The sequence below is a fragment of the Lytechinus pictus genome, chromosome 6 (genome assembly GCF_037042905.1).
Source record: "Lytechinus pictus isolate F3 Inbred chromosome 6, Lp3.0, whole genome shotgun sequence".
Classification (NCBI taxonomy): domain Eukaryota; kingdom Metazoa; phylum Echinodermata; class Echinoidea; order Temnopleuroida; family Toxopneustidae; genus Lytechinus; species Lytechinus pictus.
This window is the reverse complement of record NC_087250.1, coordinates 10,378,136-10,403,411: the sequence shown is the minus strand read 5'-3', so window position 1 is coordinate 10,403,411 and position 25,276 is coordinate 10,378,136. Positions and strand designations below refer to the sequence as shown.

At 39.0% G+C, this 25,276-nt stretch overlaps 1 protein-coding gene across 3 annotated transcripts in view; it reads left to right on the top strand.

Annotated features, from left to right (window-relative positions):
• Nucleotides 1-23,043, top strand: part of LOC129263385 (mucin-2-like) — a 46,720-nt gene extending 23,677 nt beyond the window's left edge. For 2 of the 3 annotated variants that reach the window (XM_064100884.1, XM_064100882.1), the window contains 17 exons: nucleotides 199-391; nucleotides 972-999; nucleotides 1,722-1,817; nucleotides 3,440-3,544; nucleotides 4,212-4,394; nucleotides 4,821-5,135; nucleotides 6,005-6,394; nucleotides 6,899-7,193; nucleotides 9,443-9,976; nucleotides 11,428-11,775; nucleotides 13,262-13,408; nucleotides 14,354-14,503; nucleotides 15,110-15,621; nucleotides 16,523-16,796; nucleotides 18,130-18,339; nucleotides 20,052-20,222; nucleotides 21,316-23,043. In XM_064100884.1, the coding sequence (XP_063956954.1) occupies nucleotides 199-391; nucleotides 972-999; nucleotides 1,722-1,817; nucleotides 3,440-3,544; nucleotides 4,212-4,394; nucleotides 4,821-5,135; nucleotides 6,005-6,394; nucleotides 6,899-7,193; nucleotides 9,443-9,976; nucleotides 11,428-11,775; nucleotides 13,262-13,408; nucleotides 14,354-14,503; nucleotides 15,110-15,621; nucleotides 16,523-16,796; nucleotides 18,130-18,339; nucleotides 20,052-20,222; nucleotides 21,316-21,344 (3,980 nt within the window). In that variant the 3' untranslated portion in view covers nucleotides 21,345-23,043. Of the gene's footprint in view, nucleotides 1-198; nucleotides 392-971; nucleotides 1,000-1,721; nucleotides 1,818-3,439; nucleotides 3,545-4,211; nucleotides 4,395-4,820; nucleotides 5,136-6,004; nucleotides 6,395-6,898; nucleotides 7,194-9,442; nucleotides 9,977-11,427; nucleotides 11,776-13,261; nucleotides 13,409-14,353; nucleotides 14,504-15,109; nucleotides 15,622-16,522; nucleotides 16,797-18,129; nucleotides 18,340-20,051; nucleotides 20,351-21,315 lie in introns of those variants that run through there. The other variant, XM_064100883.1, reaches the window with a different exon arrangement.
• Nucleotides 23,044-25,276: the final 2,233 nt, after the last annotated feature.

The window sequence follows — 25,276 nt, the reverse complement described above, 5'->3', positions numbered from 1 at the left end:
GACCACCTTCAAGGGCAACCTGAAAACATACCTGTATAAGAGTGTTTTTTTTTTATAGACATTGACTTATTGTTCAGACATGTATTATATGTAAATAGTTTTTGTTGTTCTGCTCTCAAGCATCTAATCAAGATGGAAAGTGCGCTATACAAATCTCATGTATTTATTCATTTATTTATTTTATTTTTAATATCTCAGTTGTGTCTATGGGGGATGCTCCTGTATCTATGCCAGAGGTCCTGGACTCCTTCACCATGGTTGCTAGGCAACTCGTCACCGGCGTCTTCAAGGAGCTGAAATCTGATCCAGAGTTCGATGACGTGGAATGGGAAGAGGGAAACGATGGCACATGGAAGATGGATGGACAGAAGGATCGATCTCCATCAGAGAGGTGGTGAAAACATTAATTGATAATAACATTTTATTTACCCACTTCAAATTTGCTTTTCCAGCAATCCCCGGGCCAACATTCAATCCGATACTTAAATCAGAATATTCAGTATTTTATTCAGTATTTTGCTTAACTAAAATTTTTAACTAATATTGGTTTTCAATTATCTTTTATGGATAAATATATGCTTAAATCTATGAACCCACCCGTCCCAACTTTCATTGGCTTAATTAAGACCGGCTTGCCTGCAGTTTACAATATGCCTAATGCTGAATATTCCATCAAAATTCCTAATGTAAGATTTTGAAAATGGTTATTATATTTCAAAGTTCTGCTTAGTTTTAATTTTTAAGTTTTGCATTGAAATGTCTTTTTTTTTTTCTTTCCTCATTTTAATGTGACACTAGGTTTGATTCCTTCCTTACCACTTGCTATTGATTTTAATAACCTTTTGTGATTGAGTAGTAAAAACAAAACAAAAAAGTAGTAAAATAAGTAGTAGTAGAAGTAGTAATAACTACTCTTCACGCATACGTCATTCAAATAATTGTAATTTCTTTTTTGTTTTGTTCTTTTATAGGTCTGGTGGTCCTGATGTCTTCATTGATGTAAGTATCTTGTTAAAAGGGTACCTGATACTGGAACAACTTTCTTTCATCTAAAATCACACAATTTATTTTTGCAGAAAAGCATCTGCATGACTTACAAAATATTTGTCGCATTTCTGTTTATACAAACGGCGAATAAGAAAGAGTTCATGAATAATATGCATTTTACATATCTTGTGCGCATTAGCATTTAAGCATGACTTTAAAGGCCACCGCACACCTTACGACCCAACTGGTCTACGAGTGGCTTGCGACTGAGTGACGTCACAGCTCTTGTCAGCTTGAGAGTCGCAGACCGGTCAGAGACAAGCCACAAGGAAAATCGTAAGGATTTGACATGTCGAATCCTTATGACTGGATCGCAAGCTCAATCCAACTTCCAGCCAATCACACAGCAGAGTTGCACGACGCATACATGTTTATGGTGTACAACGTGCATACACAGTCGTAAGCGCCATTTTCTCAGTTGCTATGGCAAAAAGCATAAAGCGCGTGCGTGAGTCGCAGACAGCATGGCAGTCGGATCGCAAGATGTGCAGTGTCGAGGCTTATGATTATGACTGCCTTGCGATTCATCTCTACTCACTCAGTCGCAAGCCAGTCGTAGGCCAGACGGATCGTAAGGTGTGCGGTGGCCTTAACGCACACTCAAGTCCTTGTTAAATACCCCCCCCCCCAGATGAATATTGACCGTCTATTCTTGTTTTTCTTGCTCTTACTAGGCGAGTGAGGTCAGTCCTTACGCTAGCCTGATGGTTGCCGATGCTTTGAAGAATGTCTTGAACCAGGTAGAAGACACGCAACCTTCCTTGATGCAGGTATGTATGCAAGGTTTATTTCCAATTCGTCTAATGCCAGTTCGTCCAATTGCCAACTCGTCTGCTATTATTTGGTCTACCATCAGTTCGTCCACTATCCACATGGTCTAATTGCCAATTCGTCCACTCACCATTTTGTCTAATAACCAGTTGGTCCAATAGCCATTTAGTCCGTGTTCCATTTGGTCCAATTGGGCTAGTAAGTGTTAATTGTACAAAATGAATGAAAATGAAATGGATACTAGACCAACTGGTTACGAGACGAAATGGTCATAGATGAAATGGTGAATAGACGAAATGATGATTGGACTAAATGGTTATTGGATCAAACGGTTGTTTAGATGAAATGTTGATGGACGTAATGGCATTAGGCTAAATGAAAGTAGACCATGTGGTGAGTGGACGAGTTGGCAGTGGAGGAATTGATAATTTACCATATTCAAAGGGCAAGTTCACCCAAACCAAAATTTGATTTAAATATTGGAAAAATCAAACAAGCTAACACACAGAATCTCATCCAAATCGGATGTGAAATAAAAAAAAGTTAAGACATTTTGAAATTTAACAAAACAAGATTTAACAAAACTGGTATATGCACATACATGTACCAGTTGATATGCCAGTTATGGAACCAATGATGTCCCCCACTAACTATTTTGTATTTTATTGTATATAACATTTTTCCCCCTCATTATCATGTGAAACAAAAATTGGATCCCTCCTTGAACAATTGGCAATTGTTTTTATTTTAACCTTTTGTCCACAACTGTGTGTTATCATTGATTCTCTCATTTGCATATTGCCCATGTTGTGTGTGTAAACTCTTATGTGAAAATTAGCAAAACTTTAATAATCCATAACCTTTTTTTGTGATCATCTAATTTTGACAAAATTTACAGCATTATGCTTTGCTGATTTTTTTTCTGTTTTACTTAAATCTACCTTTTTCTGAGGGGGAGGGGTGGAATTGACTTCTTATGGGAACTGTCATGTTATTCACTTGTTTCGGTGTTTATTGTGTAAGTTTATCGATGATCAAAGATACACACGGCATTCAGAAAAACTTCATGAGAATTTTGCATGAACCGTAGAAGATTTTTATCAGGACTAGATTGTCCTAGATTGCTGCGAAAACCGCAGTTTACGCAATTATTCTGATTTTATGAAAGGTTGACTTTGACCTTGTGCTGCAGATTCCATCGTAGATAGATTTGCAAATAGTGATAGAAAATAGGTAAAATGAAAATAAGTAGAAAGGAAAATCATATTTTATCCAGGATAAAGAAGAATCTTTGGTCACTTTATCATATCGATATAAATTATATAAAAAACAACACAGCCTCTTAAGTTGAGGCCACTCCATCATATTTTAAAACGTCTTATGTCATCTCTTCCTCATTTTCATTTCATAACCTAAAAATGAGTCTACTTTTTGGACCATGAGCCAGGTATTGTCTTTCCTTTTGTGTTGGGTTTCCACTATTGAAGAAAGGACTCCATCTATTGTATCTTAAGTTTAGGAGGGCGCACTTCATCATTCTATCTGGTCATGCCTTCCGCATATAAAAATGAGCCTAATTTATAAGAGTATGAGCCGATTTTCTTCTTTCCTTTTGTGGTAGGTTTCCACGATTGAAGAAAGGGCTCAGTCTATCGTCTCTAAAGTTCTAGAAAGCGCCATTGAGATTGTCCGTCCATCGAGTCCTGTGAAGATGGTGAAGAATGAGGTAAACTGCAGCGATATGTTTCGTCACCTGATACATAAGTTGGCAAAGATTAATAATAATAATAATCATTTATATAGCGCCATCTATCTAGAAATATTCTATTCCGAGGCACGTTATTATTATTACCCCGGCCTTTCAGCGCTCATGCATTTAAGGAATTAATCCTGCCGGGTACCCATTCACCTCACCTGGGTCGAGTGCAGCACAATGTAGATAAATTTCTTGCTGAAGGAAATTACGCCATGGCTGGGATTTGAACCCACGACCCTCTGATTCAAAGTCAGAAGACTAATCCACTGGGTTTGCATGGTGGTATGAACAATTGCGGAGGTGGTTTACGGAACACCATGTGTAAAGTCCTGGAAGGACTGAGATAGGAAAGGTGGATAGAAATGGAGATGAAATGGAAAGGCGAGAAAGTGGAGAAAGCTTGTCTACTACACGGCTTTCCAATCCTCCTCGTTTACAGTCCTTTAAGGACTACACTCATTTTGATAAGAATAATCTACTTTAAAATCTCCACTTTTTCGTCCTTTTCCAATTCATCTCCATTTCTATCCACTTTTTATTCCGCAACCTATTCTTTGTTTTTCAATTGGATAAGTACTCAAGTGGCATATAAACAAAAACTATAATTAATGTCATTTACCATACTTTCTTACACTAGCGACCTTCATCGTCCGAGCTAGCCAGAACCATTGTCTCATCTGCCATAGAGGGCGCACTAACCCGTATCCAGACTGCAGAAGAAGTGGGTGACGGAGGTCAAAGATCCTATGATTTAGATGACCGGCTTGGTGAAGAGACCGACGAGGCAGTGGATCTCTCATCCATCATTGAAATCTTTAAGGTAAACAGACGATTCTTTGAAAATTTGAATGGAAGCTTTAAAGTGCCAACAACTTGTCAAGATGCCAAGTCGACCAATGAGAAGTTGTAAAAGTGATTATAAAAAGTAAATGGCGAGATTTAATGTGACATCCACGTTGTGCATGCACCACCTCCTGTTTGAAACGAAACCTGGTTGTGGCATGGCGTGCTATAGATCGAGCTGTGGATAAAAATATTCTTGCCATTTACTTTTTATATGTCAAATTGGCGAGGTAAATTATCTCGACAAGTCGATGTCACTTTAAAGCTTCCGTAAATTGAAGTAGGCATTTGTCCATTGCGTCTTGCTCACTAGAAATGGCTGTGGCGCAGGAATAGTTTTTGGCCACTTGCACTCAAGCACCCGTCAAGTTATCTCTTTCTGTTCTTTTCTCACATTGATCAGGAACCTGTTGACTCGATCCCGTCCATCACGCACACCCAAGCCTCAAGTGAAAGCGAGAGCGAAGCCGAAGAAGAGGGCGATACTGTCATCGGCATCGTGGAAAACCCAATCCTCATGGACGAGATCCAGCATGCCGGAGGCCCTTCGGGCGATACCGACGTTGACGAGGGCCTGCACGTGGTCATGCACAAGGCCGATGACGGCCACCTGGTCATGGAGGGCGCTGTGCTGACTGCTGAACACGACACGCAGACGATCACTGAGAGGATTCTATCCGATGTCACCTTGGAGAGGGTTTCAGGCAGTTTGTCAGGGGTAAGGCTACACCAACAACTGTTAGAAACTACTGATATTCTTAAGGATAAATACCAGTTCTGGTAACGATCTCAAAATGAGTTCGAACAGAATCCAATAAAATGACCACCCAAGTGTTTGTATGTATAAATAAATGAAAACTCTGTTGCAAATGGCTCTGGGGAAAAAAAATTGGAATTGCTGAGAAATGAGCAAAATAAGCAACGGATTCCATAAAATGTCTGGTATTTTCCCAAACAATATTTATCCACAGTTCCACAAACCGGGTATGTCTTTTTGTGTTAGTGATCATCAAAATAATTGGTTTTCAGTAAATATTTCATGATTTTACAAAGATAAGATTATTTCAATGTACCAGATCTAGATCTATCATTATATGGTGGCATTTAACCTTGATTTTATAGACTTTCTCCTGAAATAATTGTTTGCTGTTAATACATTCCTTTACTTTTAAATTTTATTGGTTGATAGAAATCATGGCATGCAGACAATCAAGGAGCCAATTCTATCCAATGTCACCCTAAGGAGAGTTCCAGTCAGCCTCTGATTGGCTGATTGAAAATTTGTTATTGAAATTTGTTGATACGAAGCCTTCATATAAAGGGTTCCATGACAATTGTTCCGGCGATAACTGCTCTGATGGAAAATCTGCACGTTAAGCTGAGCCTAAAACCTGATCTCCCAAATTAATTAAATAAACCCTAATCCTTATCTTTACATTATTCTAACCCAAAAACTCTTCTTCAGACCTTACTCTAACCCTATACCCCCTGAGATATTAAGATCGTAGCAAATGTTGTGTCACCATAAAAAGACCCAAGATTCTGGCATGTAAGTGGTGACGTCATGTCCGAACTGTTTTCAATCAGGCATCAAGTTCCCGCAGCGGACTGACCCGTGAGGAACCAGCAGCGCCCTCATCAAGCAGCTCCGAAGACGAAGGCGAGGAGATCCCCGAAGACCACTCCTCGATCATCCCGATCTACCAGAAGAACCTGATCAACGTCGGAGGACACATGGTGGAGTCGCATCTCTCGGCGATCTCCATGAAACCCGAGGCAGATGGGAAGTTCCCCAGCAAGAGCAAGTGTGCTGCCAGGAACTCCTTCAGGAACATCTTCCGTCCAGACATGACGTACTGTCAGGGTTCAGCCAGGATGCTTCGGGATACCCTGGTCAAAGACATCTCGAGCCGCCACACGGCCAGTCTGCCGACAGGGATGGACATGGTCTGTGAGGTTTTGGAAAAGGAGGAGCAAGTAAGTATTATAGCTTTTCAAAGTCATAATCTCACATTTTTCATAGAATCAGCTTGTGTGAAAAAATGGTAATTGTTGCTACACTTTGCAAGATTTGTATTTTAGAACAGCATTCCAGTATAATGCAGATCGTTAAATGTTTACTTATTACTAAGAACGGCTTTCTGCAAGGGAGGTCAATTTAACAGTGAGAATCCTGTATTTCTCCCATACAATTCAAAAACAATTTTTTCTACATTCATCAAAGTGAATCAATTCCTTTGACAATAACAATTCTGTTTTAATGATAATAAAAGCTGGATTTATATGGCGCTTTTTGCCAGAGTCTTTAACTCGATTACCTCTTAATCAGCAGCCTTCAGTGCATTCAAGGAATTTCTCTTACTGTGTACCCATTCACTGTGCCTGGGTCAAGAACAGTGCAACGTGGATCGATTTCTTGCTGAAGGAAATCACGCCATGGCTGGGATTTGAACCCATGACCCTCTAACTGTTCTCTTGTAGGACATCATGGAGAAGCATTCGGACGAGGCTCTTGTCGGCGTGGAGGAAACAGAGGGACTTTGTTACCTGCCAACCAAGAGGAGACCCAAACCTGCTCCCGATCCGGTCCAGACTGAGACTCCTTCAACTGAGCCGGTCAAGACTGAGACAGTTCCTGCCACCGAGCCAACTTTAGCTTCTGAGTCGGTCCAGGCTGAGGGCACACCTGCCTCCGAGCCACTTCAGGCCAGGACAGGTCTTGACGCCGAGCCAGAACAAGTTGAGAAGAAATCGAGTGACACTCCTGGTAATGATGGTCAGTGTCTTATACTTTTAGAATCTGTCAAATAACCATAGAAACAAAACCTCGTTGAAAAAAGGAAGCATTTCCTATTCAATGTCTAAGATTATCTTGGGTTTTAGAGAACTACTTTATCATCGAGTCAACCTTAGCAGCATTTTTATGCCTCCCTTGCCCGTAGATGGTTGCCAAAGACATGTTTTCAGGTTGTCCATTCATCTGTCTCGATTTTGTTGTAATAACTAAAGGAGTGTTTGACAGATCAACCTCGTACTTAGTCAAAGAATTTTTATATGAGTTGATATCATCATATTAGATTTTGAGGTATCAAGGTATCAAGGAGGTATGAAAGTTGATCAGGCTCTGGCACTTTATTTTCAGGCCATAGTTTTAGCATTTTTGTGTACAAAATATTGTATTCTAGGTGATTTTCAGGCCCTCTGATCAATTCCAACTGGCATCCCTAGTTGATACAGAGGTGAGCATACGCTTTGAAAATATATTGTTCTCATGATAACTAAAAGACCATTTGAGAGTTCTACTTCACACTTGCTTCCCATACCTGTGTGCATGTGTGAGTGAAGATGCTTTAAAGGGATGGTCCAGGCAGGAAATATTTATGTCTCAATAAATAGAGTAAAATCCACATACCAAAATGCCGAAAATTTGATCAAAATCGGATAACAAAGTTATTGAAATTTTAAAGATTTGCATTATTTTGGTGACACAGTTCTAGGCAAGTCTTTATGAATATTCATTAGGTGGGCTGATGATGTCATATCTGCACTTGTTCTTTTGTATTTTATTACATGAAATTAGGTGGTTTTTTTTCAAAATTTTTCTACCAAGAACTAAAACAATTGGATTGACAACTGATTAAATGTATTAGTTATTTATTGCCACAACTTATTTCATCATAATGGAGACATCATTTACACATGTATGAAATAATGAAACATTTATAATTTCATGTATTCAAACATAAGAGAAAGGAAAGTGGGGATGTGAAATCATCAGCCCACCTAATGAATACTCATGATGATGTGCAAATAACTGTTTTCACAAAATATTGATAAACTCTAAAATTCAATAACTTCGTTATTTGTTATCCGATTTTGATGAAATTTTCAGCATTTTGCTCTGTGAATTTTACTCTATTTATTTAGATACAAATATTTTCAGCCCGGACCATCCCTTTAATTCTGTAATCAACTTTGGCTTTGTAAAAGGACCAAGTAGTTTCAGTGGGCAGCGCATTAACAACATGCTGGTTAGAGATATTTGTATAATATTGACTGGTCTTGAGGGGAACATCAAATATATTGCCAGCAAAAGAATCATATTGGCCCGAGTCTTTAGACGAGGGCAATATGGGTCTTTTAAGGGCAATATATTTGATGTTCCCCGAAAGAAGGGCAGTCAATACTTTTATTATCATCCAAATCAGATATCTAGAGCAAAAATCATGATAACAGTGATATCTTTTAAGAATAGAGTTCTGTTGTGTCATGATCTATCAGTGTCTAGGTTCTGCACTTTACCATTATGACGTACTTGCAAGCGCCCAGATCCAGCGTTGTCTTTATTATGACGTAGATCGTTGGTGCGCGGAACATTTGAAGCGTATCGAGCGTATCACTTTATTCGCATCCTCAAAGGCCCGGATGTGAGACCAGGGAAAATACAAAGGTATATTTTGCGTCGTCTGTGCGTGCAAAGTCAATACACGCATTGAGACCGAGGAAAATACAAACAATATACCTATCCTTTCCTGATATTCAGAAAATGCAGGGCAATACGACTTTGTTAATGACCAGCTCAGATGTCTGATACGGGTGATAATTTGTATTACATGTATACAACTCCCAAGAATGTTCTGTAATCTGATTGGTCCAAATTGGATCACATGATATTCAGCGAATTGCACTTTGGCATCCAAAATGCACCATCCTGCACTCTGATGTAGAGTGCAGGATAGTGCAAGGTCTGGAATTATCTAGAATTAAGATCAAATATAGCATTTGGGGCAACTCAGTAACATGGGGGAGGGGGGAGAGGTTGTATAAAACAAACAATGTAAGCATTCTTGTGCATAGAGGACCTAAATAATGAACTCTGTGCTCGACTCATCAAATGATATACCACAATCGGTCCTGCGGACCTCGGTGCGGTACTTATATCCATTGGCTCTTCTCGCACATCGTTCATTATTTGGCCTTGCATGCACGCGCTTACGTGCATTATTTGTATACTGTATCTTACAGGTGTCCACTCAGCAAAGACCTCAGAAGGTAGATCTACCAAGTCTGATGGTGATCATCAGGATACCTTGGTGGATGCTGATGGCACAGGTGGTGCAGATGCTGCAGTATCAGCAACGGAAGAGAGTCCGAAAGCTACCACTTCATATCATACTGAGCAACAGGTTATTCCATCATCCAAGTCGGCTGAAGAGGCACAAGAGAGGGCGCTCTCCGCAGAGAGAGAAAGCACAAGGCGCGAGGTCTCCACGCACTCTGTCGACGCCTCCCCGAACCTCGCCGATAGCAGCTCCGGAGAGGACGGCGAAAGCCGCAAGGGTCGGAAATCGAAGAAGGTGAAGTCTTCGGGCGGGCTGAGCGGGCTGTTCTCTCGCATCAGCCATGTCTTTTCCGGGACACGCAAGTCCAGCGCCAGCATCCCGTCTCACGAAAGCTCGTCGGAACCGGCTAGTCGGCGGTCATCGAAGAAGAGCATTGAGAGATTTACAGCCGGGGCTTTGTCAGATGGTACACAGGCACCCGAGGAAACACCTAGCAGTAAGTCACAGAATACTTGGGTTGAACAAGGGCCGGGAGACGGCTTGTAAATGATTTCATTTTCATGTCTCTTAAAAAACCACTGGTATTATATTACCTTCACAACCGACCATTGTCGAGACGGCTCGTTCCTTCAACAATATTTCCCTTTCTTCTTTTTCCCCATATTTATCAATCATTTCTTTAAAATATCATGGAGGGGAAGGGGACATACAGACTACTCTTATCCATCTTCTTTCCTTTCCTCCCCCCCCCCCCCCATATTTTGTAATATTCCCTTTAGATATCTTATAGGGGAAGGTGACTGACAGTATGAAGGATTGTAATGGTAGTTTTTCATTCAGTGTCAACTTTATTTTTATGAGCTGTCGAGTTGAACATTGTTACCACGTTACTTAAAATTGAAGGCAAGTTACCATCATGAAAATCTTGTCAAACTTTTCTGCTATTCTGCCCAGTAGTCATTAGTTAATTAGTAAAGCCAACCTCCCATTATGGCAATAACAACTATCAGTCTAATTCAATTTAATTCAATTTGTTTATTCATTCCATTTAATAAAAACATTCAAATGTACATTCATCATATGAACAGTTCGGGTATTACATTATTTAAAAAAATATATCAAATACATCACCATAACAAAATAAAATTATGACTGTAAGATTTTTTTTAAAGGTAAATTCCAGTTCTGGTAACGATCTCAAAATGACTTTTTACAGAATCTAATATAATGACCACCCAAGTGTCTGTTTGTATGAATAAAAAATATGTGCCAAAGGATTCTGGAAAAAATTGTGTAATTGCTGAGAAAAAAGCAAAATAAGCGCGGATTCGGTCACTTCCGTCGGGTCTTTATTCCAGCAATAATAATACACTGTCCCACGTGTGCCTATATGTGTTGGCGATCTTCAGTGTGATCGTATTTCAGCTTAGATTTTATGATTTCACAAAGTTCAGTTTATGTAACTGTACCAGATCTAGATCCACGATGATATAGTCATACTTAACTTTGGTTTTACAGACTTTCTCACGAAATTAGTGTTTTACTGCAACTACTGTAATTTAGCTTTAAATGGGAAATTGAACAGAAACTTTTGAAAATGTTTGTTAATTACATGTGTCCGAAAGAAAACATTCTAATACAGATCTTTTTACCTACCATGTAATAATAAATGGTGCATGTATTTGAATTCAACACCTTACCCCCCCCCCCCCCGCCCCCCTCACCCACCATCACCATCAAACCCCGCCCGCGTGGCCCGCGTTAGACCAAAAGGTGTTAAAAGCTGGGAGTTGCTGCTACCCTGTTTGGCACATAGGATAGAGCTACATCACAGTGGCTGCCAGGCCCACAATTAATCGGGCAAAACAAATTTTCTGAGAATTTCTGTTTCTGATTTTTGTTTCAAACAATGAAATAAGGATTTTTTTTTATCATTAATGATGTCAGGTGAGGTAAGCCAACCTTCCTCTGTCGGCCTGCACCAAGACTCGAGCAACTTCCAACATTCCAGCATCCAACGCGGCTCTAGCATTCATCACGGCGCCAGCGTCCATTTCACATCGAAGACCATCGAACCTCCAGCCAGGAGAGAGAGTATCTACGCCTCCCACCGACCCAAGACGCCCATTCCTGCGATGCTCCAAGATCCAACCCTCGATGATGACGATGATGACGATGAGGTGGTCATTGATACAGAGAATCCGAAAGGTGATGGTCCGGTTCGGGAAGGTGTCGAGGAAGCCAGTTCCGAGGCTTTGGCAACGGGAGAAGATGCGCCTGCAGGAGAGGATGAAGGTGAGTGTTATCTGGATAGAGGCTTTCATTGGTGCATTAACCCTTTGGAGACTCAATGGCCTGAATTCACAAAGGTGGTTATTAAAACCATCGGTTGAACCCATGGTTTATGCAGATTTCCTGTATGAATTACGCTTATTTACCACGTATATTAAACAATGTCAAAATGAATGCTGATGCGCGCTTTTGTCATAGTGCGCCAAATTGACGCCTGTCGCCCTAGTTATCCACGCTATTTTATTCATGAGTCCACTCTCCAAACAGTGCACTCGTAAATAAAATAGGGTACTTAACCATGGCAACCAGGCATCAATTTGGTGCACTGTGACAAAAGAGCGCATCAGCATTGGACTTTTTTTTTTATATATGTGGAAAATAAGCTTAATCTATACAGGAAATCTGCATAAACCATGACTTAAACCGATGGTTTTCAAAACCACCTTTGTGAATTCGGGCCAATGGTTTTGCTATAACACACGTTTTTCATAGACTCCAGTCTGCATAATAATGATAATGATAATAGTCAGTTCTTGTATAGCGCATAACACATTATGAATAACGTCTCTATTCGCTTCCAAAGGACTTGGATATTATTACCCCGGCTGAAGCTCAAGCAGATTTTCCAGCGCTCGGCATTTCAAGGAATAAATTCCTGCCAGGTACCCATCCACCTCACCTGGGTTGAGTGCAGCACAATGTGGATAAATTTCTTGCTGAAGGAAACTACGCATATATGCAGGGTCCGTCTCCAATGAGTTAAAACCGTGTTTTGGTCTGTCTGATTTGACTGCAATAACAGAGCGTATTGAATGATTCACAGAAATATGACTAGTTACCCACAGACTTAGGTACAAAACAATGCTGTTCATTTTTGTGGTGCAGTGCATGGTCTAGAGAACAATGATATAATAGCGATGGTGATTATATTGGATGGTATTTCATAAATATGACACTCGTTAGGCCAATATTGCACTCATCTTCATTTTAGGACGAAAAAATAAATGGTTCCAGGGGGCCGTTTCATAAAGCTGTTCGTAAGTTAAGAGCGACTTTAAGAACGACTGGTGACCTTTCTTACGTGCTAAACCATCGTCAATGGACATTTTGGTACATACCATTTACCACACGAAAGGTTTACCAGTCGTTCTTAAAGTCGCTCTTAACTTACGAACAGCTTTATGAAACACCCACCAGGTCTAGTAAGAAATGTGTTTTGAATACTGAATGCTGTGATTCCCATAGGCTTTGTACAGGGACTACCTGGTGAGTGTTTCACTTTGTGCTGCACTCAACCCAGGTGAGGTGAATCGGTACCCGGTAGGCAGATATTCCTTGAATACTTCAGCCCCTATTTGGCAGCACAGCTAAAGCTGGGGTAATAATAGCAGCGCTCTGTATCCTTGGGCAAAAAGCGCTTAATAAATCCAGCTATTATTATAATTATTATCATCATAATTAAATGGGGTATTGCTATTCATTTTTACAGAAGAAAAGCAAGCGCCACCTACTGATCAGCAAGAGAAGGCTGTTGTCATGGAATCAGATACCAAGGCCGAAGCTTTTGTCATGGAAATGGCCACCACAGATGAGGCTGGAGTTCCTTCTGCTGAAAATGAGATTACAAAAGCAACAGGTAATGTCACAAAAGAAAAGAAAAAAACCTGTAGACTCGAGATTAGCCGCCAAAGCAGAAATAGTTCTTCTGAACAGAACTCAAAATACAAACTCAAGTAATTTTGGTCCCATATTTGTATTTATATCGGTTCAGTATCGAGTTGACTTGGATTTTGTGGACTTGGCAATTCCACATGGTAAATTTGAATCCATTACAAAGTAACTCATTTAGAGGTTTCTATGCAGAAAGATTTCCCCTGAACATAACTCAAAATTCAAACTCGAGTAAATTTGGTCCCATATTTGTATTTATATCGGTTCAGTGTCGAGTTGACTTGGATTTCGTGGACTTGGCAATTCCACATGGTCAATGTGAATCCATAACAAACTCATTTATAGGTTTTTATGCAGAAAGAGTTCCCCTGAACATAACTCAAATTTCAAACTCGAGTAATTTTGGTCCCATATTTGTATAAATCGGTTTTTTAATATCGAGTTGACTTTGATTTGGGGGGCTTGGCGGTTCCACATGGTAATGTTTCAGATTACAGATTCATTTATTTCACACCTCTTTAAAATTCACAAAAATACATAAATACAAATAAAATTCTCATACAACAGAACAGATATTGACAAGTATAAAGTATAAGTAGTCATAAATAGATAGTTAAACACAATAAAAAAAAACAATGATTTCCGCTGTACGGCGGATGTGGGGGAAAGACAGAAAGCCATTGGCCTATCACAATGTATCCCCCTGATTACCGTACAACAGGGAAAGGGCTTACACAGTTTACAAAGAGAGAGAGAAAAAAAAAAATAATAAATAAATATAATAAAAATGTGAATCCATTACCAACATATTTAGAGGTTTTTGTGTAAGTTTTTACCCTGTGCAATTCAGTCTTTTATGGTTATTCTAGTTTATTATGTGGTTTCCTCTCCAACTTTTTAACTCCTTAAGATGAGAGCTCTGTTGCCTTGGAAACTGATGGACACGCCCCTGAGGAAGAAACACCTGAGCCGGAGACTAAAGGTGCAGATGAAAACACCGAATCAGCTGAGAATACCGATGGGGTTCCAGGTGAAAAGGAAGTTCAAGAGGAAAAACAAGGTACGTGGAGCCTCACTTGAATGCAAGTCCTCTCAAACATCAATTTTATTTTCTTAAGTCGTTAGAGGTGGAGCCCGCATGTAGGCTGGGGTCCTTCGTTCAAAACAGTGAACTAATTATTGCGATTACCCTTAGTAAAAAACATCAATTTAGCATGCTCTTAAAAAAGAGTGCATTCATTATTTAATGCGTTCTCAATATACTTGCTGCATTGGGAGGCGCAGTAGCCCAGTCGTTAGAGCGGGGGTTTTAGGTTCCAGTGACTTGGGTTCAATTTCCAATTGGTGCGCTACTGCCCTTTGGTAAAGCATTTATCCTAATTACTAAGTCCCTTGGAGAGGACCTTATGCCGTCAGTCCTCTGGTTGCTTGCTTACAAGCGTCATGCTTTCTTAGTAATCAGGTAAAAATTCAACACCATTTACCAATTGAGCATAATTAATGCAAGATATTTGCATTAGCTATAGATTCAAATCACAGAATCAAAAGAAACTTTGTGAATTTGGGCCTAAAACCCTAAATGAATATATTTAACCTATCACGGTCAATTTGAAATACAATAATTGTTAGTCTTTGTAATTCCTGATTTAATTTTCATGTCTTGCAGCTGAAGCATCTGAAGATGATCCGCACGCTAAAGATCCCTCAAATCCCGAGACTCCACCAGAACGCCCGCTGCAAGTCGAGAACGACAGCAACAATTCAAACACCGACAGCGGCGCCAAATCACCCGACCGTCTTCCCTCTATCCGTACGAGCCAGCTGCAGTCCCCACGAACACCAAGCTCGTCATCTTCTAGCCGAGCATACGGGGTGCCTAGTCAGTCGGGAAGCTGCGCTTCTCAGGCTAGTCAACGGCCCATGCCCCCGACGGTGAGGCCGCCATCAGATCGGAGTCCCTCAGGGTCCCATTCTATGACCATTACTGGTCATTCGTTGACACCTGCAGGATCTAAGACAGTCAAATCGGTGACGTCCACCTCAGAGAAAGGGAGGCACGGTGCCCTGAGTCCTAAGGCTCCAGCATCTGTGCGGAACAGTCGGGCGGGGCTGTCCAACCACAAGCGGATTTCTTCCCCGCGTAGGAAGTCTACCGTGTCGAGCCAGTCAGCTGGCAAGGTTAGTATGCAACAATGATTGGAGCATTAGCGTGGACAGTCACTCCCCGCTTACTTTCTTCTCGTTGTTTCTTTGGGTTCTTGAGTTCCACAAATGCTGCTCTCTACAAGCAATTCCCAAGGGCTTGGGGTCCTAGTTTTGCTTCTGTTCCCTGGAAGTTTTAGAAAGCAATCATCCTCTCCTGGCAGTCCCTGTGCTTGTATTCTCTAGCAATTTTTCAAACAGGAATCCCTGATCTTTATAAGACAGGATACATAATAGTAAAATGCCTCATCTAGACACCCTTACACACCTAAACATGTGATTACAGCAAAACTGCCCATTTGTACCTTTGATTGTATACCCCTATCTAAAGAATACCTCTCCTGCAAAGTGTTTATACTATAGCATTTTTTTTTTTAGTGAATCCTTGATCTTTGAACAGGAAGCATACATGTATAAGACAGACATTTTTGTAATTTAAGCGCCTTGAGCATTTAATCAAAATGAAAAAGACGCTATATAAATCATATGTATTATTATTATTATTATTATTATTATAATGCATAATAAAGTATCTTATATTGACACGCTTACACTTCCACACACAAAATGTTATTATGGCAAGACTGACCAACTGTAACTTGGATTGGCTGTCACTTTGTGTACCCCTTTCTAATGATGTAATTTTCTTCAGCAAGAAATTGATCCACATTATGCTGCACTCAACCCAGGTGAGGTAAACGGGTATGCGGTAGGATTAATTCTTTGAATGCACCAAGCGCCTTTACCAGCTGGAGCTATACATATTGCGCCATCGTTATACATATTGTGCCATCAGATAGGTAACTAGATAATCGTTGCCTTCTCATAAATGATATTTATTATATTTATTAATGAATTCCTCCCCCCCCCCCCTTAGGTCAAGAGTGCGTACGGAAGCTCTGCTGGTCTTTCAGTAAGTGGATATCAAATCCTTCCCACCAAGCCGTCCAAGTCGACCTCCTCCAGCAGACGTGCGTCTCGCAATCAGGCCAGTCTGATCAGCGCGACAGAGCTTGGAATGTCGCGGACTTCCAGGACCAAGCACGGGAGCCGTGGTAGCGTGATCACGCCTAGACCTCCCTCTGGTATCAAGCCGTCGGGTTCCACTCAGTCGGGTCATCGTGGAGTCAGGCAACCATCTGGAACTCAAGGTAGGTTGATGATGATAAGAATAATATGAATTGGTGAAGATGATGATGGTGAAGATTTTGATGTTGATGATGACGATGATGATGATGGTTTTGATGTTGATGATGATGATGGTTTTGATGTTGATGCTGAGGATGGTGGTTAGGGTGATGAAGATGATTGTGGTGATGACTAATGATGTTGATGATGATGATGATGATGGTTTTGATGTTGATGATGATGATATTGATGCTGAGGATGGTGGTGATGGTGGTGGTTGTGGTGGTGGTGATGATGATGATGATGATAATGATGATGATAAATTGGTACTTATACAGACCTGCCAACCAGTACGTTTTAGCCGTATTTAAAGTTTTTTTTTACTAAATCGTAATTTATTGAGAAAAATAATCTCTATATGTCTCTATTTCATAAAACGTGCACAAATATGGTTATTAGATCAATGTAATTTCAGGTAACTTTTTTTTTTTTTCAATCATTTTGTTCCAACCAGGGTGAAGATATACACATGTTTTAATGTTTTTTTCTTTCATCTGCAAGAGCAGTGCGCATTTTAGCTTGCATGCAGCTTGAGCGCCGCGATGAGCGAGTGCGCCAAGCATTTTATTATAAAATACACTTTTTTGGGGAAAAATACAGTTTTTTTAATCACAGAATACAGTTTTTCATTCCCAGAGGTTGGCAGGTCTGCTTATATAGCGCATAATCAATTAAAATTGCTCTATGCACTTTATACAAATTGCTCTCCAATATTACAATTACACTACAACAAAAATTAGTATTTTTTCAAATGTTTTTAAAACGATTTAACAGAAGTACATAATCGAAGGTGAATTGGCAAACTATTCCATAATTTGGGACCGCAAAAATCAAAACTAGCTTCCCCCCCCCCCCTTTTGAAACGACTCTAGGAATGTGTAAAATTGTAGTGTCTTCACTAGAACGAAGTCTGTAATGTGGCCGGTGTGGTGATCTAAGTAAACTATAGATGTATTCGGGTGCCATTTTGTGCATACACTTATAAACTAACAGTGCAACTTTGTAAGAAATTCTCTTGTCAACTGGTAACCAGTGCAAATGCTTCAACTAAGGAGTGATGATGATGATGATTATGGAAAACACTAAAGAGAGAGAGGGGGAGGAAGAGAGTGAGGAGGAATAGACTGATTAGGATGATGAAGCAGGAGGTGATGGAGGAAAAGCAAAAAAGGAAGAAAAAAAATAGAACAAACAATTTTTTTTTTCTTACAAGTCAATTGTTATCACAATTTTAATCTTGATTGCCTAAATATTTAGCCCTTGACGGTAATCCTCTATCTTCCTTTTCCTCTGCAGCCGTGTCAAACCCAACCCTTCCAACCTCCAAAGGTAGCTCTTCGGTTCTTGTCAATCATCGTAGCTCCAACGAAAGGCTGCTGCCGCGTCGGGCATCCCTGGAGAAAGAAAACCGGATGGAGCGCCTGTCTACGGAGAGCGTGACTAACAAAAGATCCAGCAAGGAGAAAGTCGGGAAGAAGAAATCCAGCGGTACCCAACAAGCAACAGGTACAAAGTAGTAATTTGGCAAGGCGTTACCTACAATTGCCACTCTCCACCCAGGTGTAGTAAGTGGATAACCGGTAGGAAGGAATTCCTCGTGCGTCCGATCAGGATTGCCGTGCTGAAGCTGGGGTAATAGTATGCAGTGCTTGTATTAAGTGCTATATAAATTTTGCATATTATTGTTATTAATTACACAGAATGGATCTTATAGTAAGCTTTTGTGTTGTAGAGTAGTCTTGATTCATATACCTTTCGATAAAACAATGGAAAATATATTGGAAATAGCAGGTAGGTGTTTCATAAAGCTGTTCGTAAGTTAAGAGCGACTTTAAGAACGACTGGTGATCCTTTCTTGTGGTAAATGGTAGATTCATTGGCGATGGTTTAGAGCGTAAAAACGATCACCAGTCGTTCTTAAAGTCGCTCTTAAATTACGAACAGCTTTATGAAACGGACCCTGGGTATCTCAAATTGTGACTGCTCTTCAGTTAGATGAATTACACAGTATGTAGACTCCTGTGCTTTTGACTATCATTGGTACAAACAAGTTAGGTCATGGCATGGGATCATGCTCTTTGAAATTATTTTCCTAACTTATTCTTCATCTTCTCGGGGCACTAAACAATTCCTGTCCAGTGGAGGGTACAAGACTCCAGGGGCCCGTCTCACAGAGAGTTGCAATCGATCCAATCAATCACAATTATGGATGGCCAGCAACATCAACAGACCTGCCAAGTAGTACGTTTTAGCCGTATTTAGTACGTTTTTGCAACAAAAATACGGCAGTACGTTTTTTTCTTTGAAAAATACGTTTCTTGTATAAAAAAAATAATAAAAAAATAATAAAAATTAAAACTAAATCGTAATTTATTGAGAAAAATAATCTCTATATGTCTCTATTTCATAAAACGTGCACAAATATGGTTATTAGATCAATGTAATTTCAGGTAACTTGTTTTTTTTTTCAATCATTTTGTTCAAACCAGGGTGAAGATATACACATGTTTTAATGTTGTTTATTTCATCTGCAAGAGCAGTGCGCATTTTAGCTTGCATGCAGCTTGAGCGCCGCGACGAGCGAATGCGCCAAGCATTTTATTATGAAATACACTTTTTTTGGGAAAAATACAGTTTTTTTATCACAGAATACAGTTTTTCATTCCCAGAGGTTGGCAGGTCTGCATCAACATCTATTATGCATGTGTGTCCAAAATATTTTCTAGCTATGATGTATATTCATGCATTCACTGCGCTTCTCTTTGTTCAAACAGGACATTGTGCAAATTTCCTGTTGAAAAAATTATGACACTGATGGATTTCCATAGAGTTGCAATTGATTGGATCAATCGTAACTCTTTGAAAGACGGGGCCCTGATCTTTGGCAGTGCACAGCTCTGGTAGGAGGGGGCAGACCACAAGATGTTGCCTCGTCTGATTCTCTCCCCATAGTCGCAGGCAGCGCCTCCATCCCTGCTGAAGCCCCATTTCTGAATAAGGACTTTGCACGGTCCTGTTCCAGACCGTAGGCGATTAAGACAGCCAGGTTGGCCATTCCTCACTTGAACCCGGGGGGGGGGGGGGGGGGATGATTCGCAAGGTCCATAGCACAGCTTGTCCTAACTTTGATTTGTAACATGTGTCACCTTTCAATCCAGTTCAAGAGAAAATGGACCCTTCCTCAAATATGTATTTCTTATTTCTCCACCACTTCTCAGAAGAGCCGGTTGATGACCAGAAGCCTGCTGCCACTATGCCTAAGATCAAGGAGTCCCTGACCCCTCGACCTCCCAGTCAACCTGCAACCTCGAAACAGAGGTCGCGACCTAACTCAGGAATCAAGAAAGCTGCCGAAGATAATGCCTCAGATGCCGGACAAAATATGCTTGGTGGGTTTGGGTCCCGGACAGGGACACAACTTTATTAATGATTGCATGCTGCATTTGATCCTCAAATTGGCAGCTGTTATGATTTTTCCTTCCCAAGTAAATGTATATGTATAATCATCTGTTGCCAACTCGTCCACTCATTTCATTTAGTCTAATGCCATTCCGTCCATCATTTCGTCTAACAACCATTTGGTCCAATAACCATTTGATCCGATCATCACTTCATCTACTCACCAGTGCATCTATGACCACTTCGTCTCATAAACAGTTCGTGTAATACCCATTCTATTTTCATTCATTTCACCCAATAAATTCCTACCTCGGCCAATTAGACCAAATGTTACATGGACTAAATGGCTATTAGACCAACAAGTTATTAGACGAAATCGTGAGTGACGAAATGGCAATTAGACCATGTGGATAGTGGCCGAACTGATGGTAGACCAAGTGATATTAGACGAGTTTGTGATTGGATGAATTGGCATTAGACCAATTGAAAATACACCGTTTTGACAATTGTATTGATATTGAATTAACAAATCAAAGTTAACAGTCTTTGTCTAATTTATAGTATTAATATTCATATCTGAAATGCCTCTTGATTCAGTTGGTGAAAAAAATCTATTTGCTTTTTAAGCTGTTTAGGCTTTAATGCAATACCTAGGGGGTGTTTCACAAAGATTTAAGTACGACTTAAGAGTCGCACTTTGATGTCGACGCATACACGATATGCAATGCTCAATCTTACTGATCAGTATGCAGTAGTGCGCGTCCTGTGATCTGATCTGACCAGTGCCGTAATGTCTTTTATACCGCATGCAGCTATGCATGTATAAGTGCATATATATATATATGCATATATAAGTGCAACTCTAATTCACACTTAAATCTTTGTGAAACACCCCCCTGGTGACACATCATTAAGTGCGTAGTCAATAATGACTGCTGGAATTCACTCATAATGTATTTCTCGTCCGATCAAATGCTATCATTTCAGTAGCTTATTACATAACTTGTAACTTGCAATTAATGACAAGTTTTATGAAACAGACCCTGTGTATGCTAATTGAATGTTTGTTTCATTTGCTAACAGGCAATGACCAGGCTGCATCAGAGGACTAAAATAAAGAGATTGCTATCTGAATATGATGATACTGCATTGATGAACAAACAAATCATTAAGGAAAAGAAATTGATGAATCGCTCTTATAATAAACTGCTGTGACTAGAATAAGGGATTTACTACAGTATTGAAGAAACATAAAAAAGGCTTGTTAAAATTGAATATGGTGATACTTGGTGATAAACAGAAAAATCGTAGAGGAAAAGAAATGAAGAAACTCTGCTATTATTAGGCTACAATAATAATAATAAACTGATAAGGGGGAAATGATTATAATTTCAATCAATGTTTGTTTTTAATGAAGGTAAAGGAATCTTTGAAGAAAAATATTTTAGAAAAGAAAATAGTAATTAACTGACTTATTGGAATCATGGTGACAAAATGCGTCAGTAGTTATTAATTCATTTTCGGAAAAGAAAATGATTATGAATGCAGTTGATATTATATTACATGGCAGTGAAAATAACAAATAATCATTGATGTTATTTATCATTTCAATAAAATTACAGCATATCTTTATTTTTTTATTATTAGTTATCTTTATTTCTGATTGTCAAGTTTTGATTTGAAAAAATTACCCAATCCTTTCAAAATGAATGTATTGATGCTATTTAGAAATATTATTTTTGTTTGGCGTCACCTGTGCCTGGGAGGCGAAAAGCGAACTGAATCACTATGACCCGCAGGTCTCTCCTCCCGATATAACTGATTGGGGGGAATGCAGGTGGACCACTACACAGGGGTTTCCCCCTACTCTTATATGAATAGTGCAGTGGGTTCTTAACGTGCAAAGGTGGTGACTCTCCTCTACACGGGGCCTCCATTTAATGTCCTATCCGAGGGATGGAGTGTTTTCCATTGTAACATAGCCTGCATCTATGAAACATGGGAGAGACGTTTACACACAACGCACTGGCTTCAGTCATCCGCCCTGGGTGGACTCAAACCCACGATCTTTGGTTCGACAGGCAGACGCGTTACCGACTGAGCCAACAACCGATATGATATCTGGAAAAAATTCTTGCAAATAATATGTGTATGGATTATTTTAGATTTGCCGATACCGGCATAAAGTCTTCAATAAGATTATTTGCTTGTGAAGAAATAATTTTGAAAAAGGCGGGTATTGAAGTATTCAGCATTATTTTACTTTTTTTGTGAAAGTAAGAATATATTTTATTGGAGCAATATAATGAATAATTTCCAAAGCAGCTGATCATCTTCAATGAATGTAATTGTTAAAACGAGACCCGAAAAAAATTCTTGCCAGGCATGTTTTTTTAATTATTTATAGTGGATAGCAAAAAATCATTTAGCATATATATTTTACATCATGAAATTAATTTATCTTTGAATGGAATCATACAAGAAACAAGTGTGTGTTAGTGTGGATTTGTGTGTGTGTGTGTGTGTGTGACGGAACATTTCTTGCTAGATTTTTAATTATTTAGAGAGGAGATAGAATACATATTTAGTCTATATTTTTTTATCATGAAGTCAAGAATAAAAATCATATTTGAATGAAACCATTTGAGAAACAACTGTGAGTTGATAATTTATTTTTGCGTGTAATTAATGGAATCATTATAGCAAGACTGAATATTTATTGCCAGATATATTTTTCTATTTATATAGGAGATGAAATATTTTATCTATATTTTTGCATCATGAAGAGATGATTAAATTCAGATTTGAATGAAACCATGTATGAGACAAATGTGTGTTATTGTTGGATGTTTGTTTTTATCATAAGTCTAGACTCAGGGGTACCAGGGATTGATGGGTCACTTTGGTGAATTAAAGGGAAAGTTCACCCTGAAAAAAAAATTGTTTTAAAGCTATCAGAAAAAATAATCTAAATATTGGGGAAAGTTTGAGAAAAATCCATTAAAGATTAAGAGAGTTATTAGAATCGTAAGTTTTTGATTCGTGACGTCTTAAACGAGCAGCTCCCCCACATGTTCTGTAATATAAAATGCATAAATTTAAATTTTTAAAATGATTTGAGATGACTTACCCTTGTTTTCTTTATAAGAATGAGTGTGAAATATATTTGTTGATACGGTAAAACACTTTTAAATTTCCTAAGAAAATGAATTTTTATTGATTTTATACCATACGATATGTAGAAAAGCCGCTCGCCTATGACGTCACATATCAAATGATTTAAATTCTAATCACTTTTTTATTATTTGACAGATTTTTCTCAAACCTTCACCTTTTTTTCGTACTATTTTTCTGCTATTTTTACAATTAACTTTTTGTCAAGTTGAACTTCCCCTTTAATAGAATTAATTCTATGTGAGATGACTCTGATTCAATGAGATCAGGGGTCTGTCTTACAAAGAGTTTCGATCTGATTAAACTCAACTGATGGATAATTATAATAATAGGAACAGATCCAGGATTTTCCAAGGGGGGGGGGGGGCACATTTTCCCAAGGGAAATTTGACAAGCCAAAAAAAAAAAGATTTCACCCATAATTCAAGGTCATTTCATCCACGGAAAATTTGTCAAGCAAAAAAAAAAGTCCTCGCTCTCAAAAGGGGGGGCACACTTGTGATAAAATGGCATATTTACATAAAATATGCCCCCCCCCCCTCGATCTGCCAATGAATAATAAGGATAATGAAAATTGATAATGGCAATAATGATAGAACAATGATTATAAAAATGTTAAATATGCATGATAACAATAGAATATGTGTAATACAATCAAATATTCATATTAATGTTTAAATTCTTAATCACAATGATTTTCATCAAAATCATGATAACAATGTAAGCATCCTTACAGGACATGATGCTGAAATCAAAACTATTGCCAATTAAATTGTATACCACCCTCTTGTGGCGGGATTTTTCACATCTTCTTTCAGCAAAAAAGAAAAGTGAAATCCCGCCAAAAGCTGACGTACTCCTCCCCCCCCCCCCCCCCCCAAAAAAAAAAAAAAAACAATATATATATTTATAAAAGTTTAGGATAGCTTTTCGACACCATATATACTGTATGCATTTTACATCTTAAACAAAATAACCCTACTAAAATCTTTAGGTATATCAAATAAAAAATCCAGCCAAATGTGGGGGGTAGAGTTTTACTTTCTATTTCTTTCTCTTTTTTCTCTTTTTTTGTCTTTTTTTGGGTAATAAAAGCAATAAACTTAGAGGGGAAAAAAACGTACTCTTATCTTTTGGTAAATTTTGTTGGTTAAGACATTGTTGGTTAGAAATTAATCAAAAGTTGAGCTTATATTGTCCTGATATTTAGTTTAGACGATTTATTATTAGGCCTATTATTTCATTTGTTTATTTTCTTTTTAATTGTCATGTTAGTCGTGATTTAATCGTTTCTTTCTGTATATTATCTTCAGTGGCGTAACAGCCCCCCCCCCCCCCCCCCCGGTGGATTTCACCGGGAAATAATTTTTTTAAAAGGGGATAAAGAGAAAAGGGTGGGAGAAAGAAAGGGAAAAGGAAAAGTTATAAGAAAAGTAAGGGGAAAAAACATAAAAACGGAAAGCGGGGAAAGGAACGAAGGAAGAACAAGATTGTGAGAAAGAAAAATTCGTTCTGAAATAGGCCTACTAAGTATAATTCAAAAGATGATAAAGTGGCAAGCAATAGCGGGAAATGAAGGTAGAATGGAATGCCAAAAAGCTAGACTGGAAATCGAAGAAAAGGGACAAGAAAAAAGAAAGAAAGAAGAATTTAATAACACGTAGCCCGTCGATTGAAAATAAAGAACGGGAAGAAAGATGGACTGCTTGTAAAATCGCGTTATAAGCCCTTTATAAGATTTCGAAGTTGTATACAATAACGGTCGCAATCGGGGCTCTGCCCCAGACTCCGCGCAGTATAGGGGCTCTTCATCTGTAACCTTCAATGGGTTCTATAACGCCCCCCTATATTAGTTCCTACATTAAGCTTT